The sequence below is a fragment of the Nannospalax galili genome, unplaced genomic scaffold (assembly GCF_000622305.1).
Source record: "Nannospalax galili isolate Female #2095 unplaced genomic scaffold, S.galili_v1.0 scaffold648, whole genome shotgun sequence".
NCBI lineage: Eukaryota > Metazoa > Chordata > Mammalia > Rodentia > Spalacidae > Nannospalax > Nannospalax galili.
Genome location: NW_008360311.1, coordinates 3677386 through 3685764, shown reverse-complemented (window position 1 = coordinate 3685764; position 8379 = coordinate 3677386). Strand labels below are relative to the sequence as shown.

Sequence of the window (8379 nt, the reverse complement as noted above, 5' to 3'; positions counted from 1 at the left end):
GGGGGTGCTGGCTTCCTGCCAGGCTCACCTGTGGTTAACTTTTTTATATGGACCAGGTCCACCTGCCCAGGGATAGTATTACCCACAGTGGCCCTCCTAAATCAATTAACAGTCAAGAAAATGCTCCACAGACAAGGCACCGGCCAACCTGATAGAGACTGAGGTTCCTTCTTCCTACCTAAGGTTAGCCATCACAGTGTGTACCTGGTAGTGTGTTCACATTTTATCTGTATCAACTCATTTAACAATCAGCCTTATTTTATAGATAGGGAAATCCATCTATTGAAAAATTTTCCTCAAATCACAAAACTTTCTGAGAGGCGGAAGATGAACCTAGAAAGTTTGGTTCGTGTTCTTAGCCACTGTACCCTGCTTCTCAAAGAAAGGTCAGTGTGAATTCAAAGAAAACAATGTTAAGACAGAGGGAACGTTTAGCAGTTTTGGTATTTTCAAACTATTTAAATTTTGTGTGTCTTTTCAGGGTTTCTTTGTAGCCCCAGGCCTGGAACTCACCATGCAGACCAGATTGGCCTTGCTCTCATTGATCCATCTGTCTCTGCCTCCTGAGTCCTGGGATTAAACGCGTGCCCCACCACGCCCAGCCTAAATTCAACATTATATTTAACAGTAAACAGAATTCATTGTTCAAACTAAATGCACCTACAAAGAGCAGGATTAAACTAGCATATATATAAAAAAATTTTTTTTTCTGCAACAGGGTGAAATCTTACCTCTTTGGACACTGTAAGATTGCCAAAAACTATGGGGCTGGAGATGAGTGTATTGCCTGCATGTATGTGAGTGCACCGGTGTCATGCAATGCCGTGGAGGTCAGAAAAGAGCTTCAGATTCCCCTGGAACCGGAGTTAAGGACGGTTCGTAGTCACCACGTGGGAGCTGGGACTTGAAGCCGGTCCGTCTGCAAGAGCAGTCAGTGCTCTTAACCGCTGAGCCATCTCTCCAGCTCCATAAATAAAAGTTTTCAAAGAGTGTCAACAACCAAACACCTGCATTTAATTTGTCGGACTGCAGCCTGGGCAGTCAATTCCAGGGTGGGTTGGTGGAGAGGTGAGGCCGCCACCTGCTGGAATAACACATGGATGCACTATTTCCCTCAGTTTGCACAGCAAGAGCTGGACAAAGAGGCATTCCCATTACTTAATGATAGATGGGACCAGACAAGAGAATCTCCTCTCCTGGGGTCTTTAGTTGCACCATTACAGGCTACAGTGGAAAGTTTGCTTGTCAGAGAGCAGGCAGAAGGTCTGCTACAGTAGCAAGCTACTCCCTGACCAAGAGCAAGCCTCAGGGCAGTGTGCACATAGAACACCTGCTGGCTCACGAAGTAGGCACCTCATAGAAACGGTAGAGCAACGTCTGTGGGTGCTCCTCCTTACCCAGTGAAAGGTGGTTCTTTGGATTCATTCAAATAAATCTGACCTCAGTTCTGTCAGTAGGCTGCCCACCACAAAAAGACAGGCAGAGGGAGGTGAGGAATGCCAATCTCCCCAAACCGATGTCATTTGTGTGTGTGTGTGCGTGTGTGTGCGTGTGTGTGTGTACGTGTGTGTGTGCGTGTGCGTGTGTGTGTGCGTGTGTGCGCGTGTGCGTGCGTGTGTGTGTGCGTGTGTGTGCGTGCGTGCGTGTGCGTGCGTGTGCGCGTGTGTGCGTGCGTGTGCGTGTGCGTGTGTGTGCGTGCGTGTGTGTACGTGTGTGTGTGCGTGTGTGCGTGCGTGTGCGTGCGTGTGCGTGTGCGCGTGTGCGTGTGTGTGCGTGCGTGTGCGTGTGCGTGTGCGTGCGTGCGCGTGCGTGTGTGTACGTGTGTGTGTGCGTGTGTGTGCGTGCGTGTGTGCGTGTGCGCGTGTGTGTGTGTGTGTGTGGCGGGGGGGTTAATAAAAAAATACTCATGCCATCTCTACAGCCCCTGTCGTTTATTTTTAAACAATACTCTGTGGACTGAAACGATGGTTTAGCAGTTAAAGGCTCAGGCTCACAAACTTCAATGGAGCTGGAACTGACCTGGAAGTCTCCTCCCTGAAGATTAGCTCCCATAGTTCTAGAGGATTCTATGCAAGCTGCTAAGGGAAAAAAATCAATCAAAGGTCCAACCCATCTCTGAAGCCTAATAACCACAATGACTGGCATAGCAAACTACCCCTATTGGTGCAGTAGTGGCACTGTTATCTAGGGGTAATCAACAGCTGTCTAATTGGACTTAAAAGTCCTCTCAAAGGGAGGGAGCTCATGGGTAGTACTGTAATTATAACCAAATACACATGGCTGGAGAGGTCATAGGGTCCCAGAGGAAACCCTATCTCTGTTGTATTTCCAGACAAAATTTCCTTACCATACACTAAATATGGATCCTTGTATTTACAGACAAGTGTACCATACACCACTCATCAAAGAGGCTTCTTTTTGCAACAGACGGAGGCTATTACAGAGTTCCACAACTGGTCACACACAGAATATACATCTGAGATGCCTAGTCCTAAGTGACACATCTACAGTGGAGCCTCTACACCTAAGGCTCATGGAACATAGCAGAAGAGGGGGTAGAGAGAACCCTAATTCATCCCTCAGCTCTCACCAGTGACGCTTCCTCACACAGCAGAGTGCGATGCACACAGGAGGCCACAACTGGCCAAGGTGTAAATAACAGACTGTAGAGTGTTTCCCTGGAGAGGACTCCTCTATTAAATCTCACCCATAATTCAGGGACCATTGCAGAAGAGGGAGCGGAAACACTAAGCCAGGGTTGGCGCATGAACGTAAGGAAACAGGCTTTTCAGATCTCTGGGAACTTGCAACAATGGTGACTGTACACAAGACCCATGCTGACTCAATCTGACAAAAACCCAACATAGCCAAGGAACTATCGGCAATCAATTACTGCAGGGTGAAGGACAGCTGATCTTCAAGGGAGCGACCCTAGATCGCTGACTGGACTCCAGTGGATGAACTTGCACAAGGGACATCTGGGTACAAATGCTTGACTGGATAGGCCTTAACATACGTGACAAAATGCACGGAATCTGGTGGTGGTGGGGGGGTGATGGGGGGCTGTGGATGGGGGAGGGTCTGAATTTGATTAAGAATATATGAAATGTAAATACTCAATAAAAACCTAAATGTCAAGATAGCCTTTCTAAGCCTGTGTACACCCTGAAGAAATCCCTCTTGTCCTTCACTGCATTACTGCTCTATCTGTTCAGCTCCAATTTTTTTTTTAACATTTTTATGTGTATGCATGTATTGCCTGCATGTAGGTAAGTGCACCGTATCATGCAGTGCCTGTGGAGGACAGAAGAGGCTGTCAGATCCCCTGGAACTGGAGTTACGGAGTTGTTAGCTGCCATGTGGGTGCTGGGATTCGAACCCAGGTCTTCTGTAAGAACAGTGTTCTTAACTGCTGAGCCATCTCTCCAGCCCCAAGCTCTAAGGTTTTTTTTTTTTTTAAGCATTTATTTTTATGTGTATAAGTGTATTGCCTGTATATGTAAATGCACCTGTGTGGTACAGTGCCCACAGAGGTCAGAAGGGGGCGTCAGATCTCCTGGGGCTGGAGTTACATATGGCTGTTAGCTGCCACATGGGTGCTGAGAATCAAACCCAGGTCCTCTACAAAAGTACTCAGTGCTCTTAACTGCTGAGCCATCTCTCCAGCCTCCAGCTCCAAGTTTTGAAAAGCAGGTTTTTAGACACAGGCTGTACCTGTGCCTGTACTTTCTGCCTTTGCCCCCGGGGTACCCACACTTTCATCCCCTTTTCTTGTCTCTTCGTGGTTTGTCTGAGTCAGTTTTATCATCAAGGTTTTAATTGTTCTAAATTCAGGCCTTCACTGCAGACCTAGCTACACACAGATACTGCTGAAGACTGCCCTTCAGTCTCCGTACTTCACACCCCACCCACCCCTTTCTCAAAAACCTTGCTCAACCCAATTCCTGCTCCAGTCCTAATGCTTACAAGTCCCCACACTGGGAAGACCTCCCCACCCCGTCCCCCAGCAGCCTGCTTCTCATCTTTCAGTGACAACTTGCAAATACCACAATCTGACCACCGTTTCTGGGTCTCCACTGTCTCTCCATTACATGTCCAGGGGGGTGAAAGATGCTGAGGGAAGAGGGGAGAATAGGGCCCAGGAGACCGGAGAGGAGGAAGCAGACAGGCAGGTGGGGGGAAGGCTGGGGGAGGACGGGATGGTGGGGACCAGACAGCAAATCTTGCTTCAAATTTCCATACCTAATACTTTGTAGGCTAATTTTAAAAATACATAAATAAGGAAAATAAATTTTAAGAATGTTCAGTGCTGGGGCTGGAGAGATGGCTCATCAATTAAGAACACTGGTTGTTCTTGCAGAAGACCATGGTTCGAATCCCAGCACCCATACGGCAGCTAACAAGTGTCCGTCACTCCAGTTCCAGGGGATCCGACAGCCTCTTCTGTCCTCCGGAGGGCACTGAATGACACGGGTGCACTTACCTACATGTAAGCAATACCCACATACACATAAAATAAAAATAAATACCTTAAAAATTGGTGAATCAATGCTTAGAATAGCGAAAGGTCAGATAAGGCTTCATGACCTTTTAGACACAGATTCACTCAGGTTATCTAGCTTTTCCTGTTCTAACTTCCAGACCCCACTGCTAGTGAGCCCTCCAGAGCTGTCTACAGACCTGATAAAGATAAAAGCCAGGGTGAACTATCTGTGATGTTTTTTTCCTAATGGAAAATAAATGTCAGCAGCCAAGAGTCAGCTGCAGATGTTGTCCGCGTAGCAAGGTTTCTACACTTACCTCGGCACTTCCTGCACTTTTATTTTACAAGAGACTCATCTATAAACGCCCAACTTCAAAGGTCAACACATTTCAGTTCTTGTTTTCTGCAGTCAGAATGTATTTATTTGGGGGACGCACACCGAGAAAAGCAAATCCTGCCTGGGGCCTGAGTCATCGTCTTCCTTAGGGTCCGGGTATCCCCATGGTAGCTAAGTCCTATGAATATTTAAGGGCAACATTCTTTTGAGAACAGGAGGGCGCATTACTGTAACTTGCTACCTAATAACCGAGCTTGGTACTTTCAACCAAATAACTTCATATTTTTGGAAATACGACTATTGTCCTTGGCTCATTGACATCTACTGACAAGAAGCAGGACAGTATTTTTAAACTGACCATAACTTACCTTTGCCTCCATCCATATTACCCAGGAATTAAATCACATAGAAAAATACTTTTCGTTAATTTTAGCAGATATTATCAACAGTGTGATTTATTTTTAGTTATGTCATAAAAAACACTTTGGTGTAGATTTCTCTAAAAGATAACCTCAAAATTAAGGAAAATGGTCAGTAAGCGACTTCTAGACTGTTTTTTGTTTTTTTTATAAAAATCAGTATTTAGAATTTCACAGTGAAGAGGTCCTAGATTCCTCATACAACATGAGGTTGTAGGAAAATAGAAGACATAGACACCTTTAAATCTTTAATCCTTTTAAGCAGCAAGCATATTACTCTTCCAGGCCAAACACTGCTTAAACAAAAAAGGAAATAATGGCGTGCAAAATATTTACAAAATATGCAAAGCACACAATAAAGACATCTCACTATATACATGTGTCATATTACTAATGAAGCTACAACTTTTCTACTGTGTGCTCTAGTGTTTGTGAGTAAAACTGCAGTGCACCCCTCAGATACAGCACCTCGGCCCATGTGTGGGACAGAGCAGACCATAAATGCATCACAACGTACTGAAATCTGGACAGATGCTGGCGCTGACCAACGTGACTGACATTTCCCACGTGCTGTGCACTGCAGGTCTACGACGAGACAAGACAAGGGACACTGTCAAAGTACAAGATGCACATACTCAAGACAACGAAGCGCTTTAAAAAGCTCCAGACATCGGAGATAGATGACCATCCCCCATGGCTTTCAAAGTAAAAATAAGTATAAATTCAATAGTATTTTAAATCAGTTAAATTTTATCTGGGGCAGGAACTATTTAAGATGATCTGATGAGAAGGACCAGGACCTGCAAGCTGTCTTCAATCACATCAGAACAGAAGGTCCTTACCAAGGAAGTGGTGAACCTAGAAATATTTAAATCTAGGGCTCTTTAAGGCTGCAGAGCCGATGGAAGGAACCGTTCTCCCAACACTTAGGGCACATGACCTCTGACGTGGGCAGCTTGCTGACATTCTGTGGTAAGAATGTAGGTGGGCACATTCAGCCTGATGCTGCACTGTCAGTCTGTCCCTCTGTACAAGCCATGATTCCAATATGAAATCATTCTATCAAAAGTACCAGTAACACGAGACTACAATACTATCATCACTTACTTGTGATATATTCTTTGTAGGTGCTTAATGACTATGTGTTAGAATAAAAAGACTTTAAGTCTTTCTATTGCTTTGTAGAAATGGGTCTCAGTATTTTTAGTTAATAGCACAGTTGTGGCAATACAATTGATACATCTCGGGTTAACACAGAACAAATTCTTAAATTCATCTTATGACATAATGTGGATGAGTTAACCGTAAATCAAAGCCACAAGTACAGGTTGGCTGCAAGAAATACAAAATGTATCCAAATGTACAATAGAGATTTATCAAGGAGAAAAGAAAAACAAAACAAACCACCCTTCATATTAAACGTGGAGTACAAGGGCTAAGTTCGGAAGATAAACACAGACCGTAAATAAATGCTTCTATAACAACCATCTCTACGTAACTGACAAAATAGAAGTCTCCTCTAAATTCCCTCAAATACAGGCAGCTACTAGTTAAAGCAAATAGCATTTTGAAAGATTCTTTTTCAAAATTAACATTTTTCAGGGAACTTAGGCATTATATTTTACCAAATTGTAATTCCTCATTGGTATGTAATTCCAAACCTGTTTCGGATAGACAACAGGGTCAAAGACCTTCAAACAAGGATTCTGTGCTAGGACCCTGACTGTATGTTAAAGGGTTAGCAGGTTCAATACATTCTTTGTGGTTTTATATAATTGCTTTGCAATTGATTAAACTGCTTTCTCTAAAGGAATATATCAAAATTCCTTTAGAAAAAAAGCAACATATTTTGAAAAAAGGGATACGTAGTTGTAATTTCTTAAATATGAATAAAATGAACACGTATCAAAATCTGAAATGCAGGTTATTTATTCTCTCACTCCTAACATAGGAAAATGTTTTTAAAAAATTAAATTAAAAAAAAGAGAGAAAAGTCAAACACCCTTAAGAAACTTAAGGAGTTTTACAATTCCCAAGTCAATATTCCTGCACTAACAGCGCTGACTATTAAGAGGCAAGAAAATAAAGAACCTCAACAAAATAAATACAGTAAAAACAGAACAAACCCCAGGTGCGTAGAACGCTTGTTCCTTTCCCGGTGAGCACACACTCTGGAAAGGAGGCTGACTGGAGGCTTTTGTTGTGTAACATTTCTTAGTGACCTGAACGGCAGACTGCCGCTTCTGCTGGTCCACAGCCACAGAATGAGCCTGCGGCCTCGGTGTCCTCCTGCATCATCAGATGAGCACTGCTGGAATGCTGGGTGGAAAGTCACTGCCACGCCGTCCAGTTCATTTTTTAGTGCAGCGAGGACTGCGAATCTGTCTGAATTCCGATAAGTGATGGTGGCTGCTGACCACCCACTGTGGACAGCACTGGCCTAGGGTTTAGGCGGGGCGGCATAGAGTTGGCGGGACGAATGAGAGGTGGTGGAGGCTGGTTGAGAGCTGGCCGGGGCTGGATGAAGCGAGCCTGCTGCTGGAGCGGAGGTGGCTGTCGGTGAAGAGCAGGGGCAGCAGGCAGCGCTGGACGCAGAAGAGGTGGAGGCTGGTTCAGCGTGGTGATGGGGGCTGTTGGTGTTGGAGTGGATGATGGGGCAGGAGGTGACGGACCCAGAGTCCGAGGAGTCTGTGGGGTCTGTGCCTAGGGGTTAGGAAACAAAAGGACCTGTATGAGATTTAGGGCCTAACGAACTTGATTCAATACAGTCTGGGCTGTCACAGGAAAAACAAACCAAACCAAACCAAAACAAAACGAAAACGTAACACCAGTGTTTATTGGAAGCACAAGCTTCTTTTATTTTTAACAAAACAAAAATAAACAAAAAATACCCCCGAAGGCCCCCAAAAGCAATAAGGCTACCAAACAGGCATCTTTATTAGTAAACAGCTTGACAGCAGAAAGAAAAGTAAGACTACGGAAGAGTAATGCACTTTCCATCCTGCTAGGGTCAGAAGTCAGCATGTCATGACGACTTCGGAGTCACGAGATGCGCCACTGAGGAAGTATATGGTCAGCCTGCCGTGCCCATTGGCTAGCCCCGACACTAGCCTTACAGAACGCCACACAGGGTGACACCT

At 44.8% G+C, this 8379-nt stretch overlaps 1 protein-coding gene across 3 annotated transcripts in view; it reads right to left on the bottom strand.

Moving 5' to 3' along the window:
* Nucleotides 1-5388: 5388 nt before the first annotated feature.
* The window catches only part of Rcor3 (REST corepressor 3), a 39488-nt gene continuing 36497 nt past the window's right edge, over nt 5389-8379 (bottom strand). For all 3 annotated transcript variants that reach the window (XM_017796042.2, XM_017796041.2, XM_008824813.3), the window contains one exon: nt 5389-7942. In XM_017796042.2, the coding sequence (XP_017651531.1) occupies nt 7680-7942 (263 nt within the window). In that variant the 3' untranslated portion in view covers nt 5389-7679. The remainder of the gene's footprint in view (nt 7943-8379) is intronic.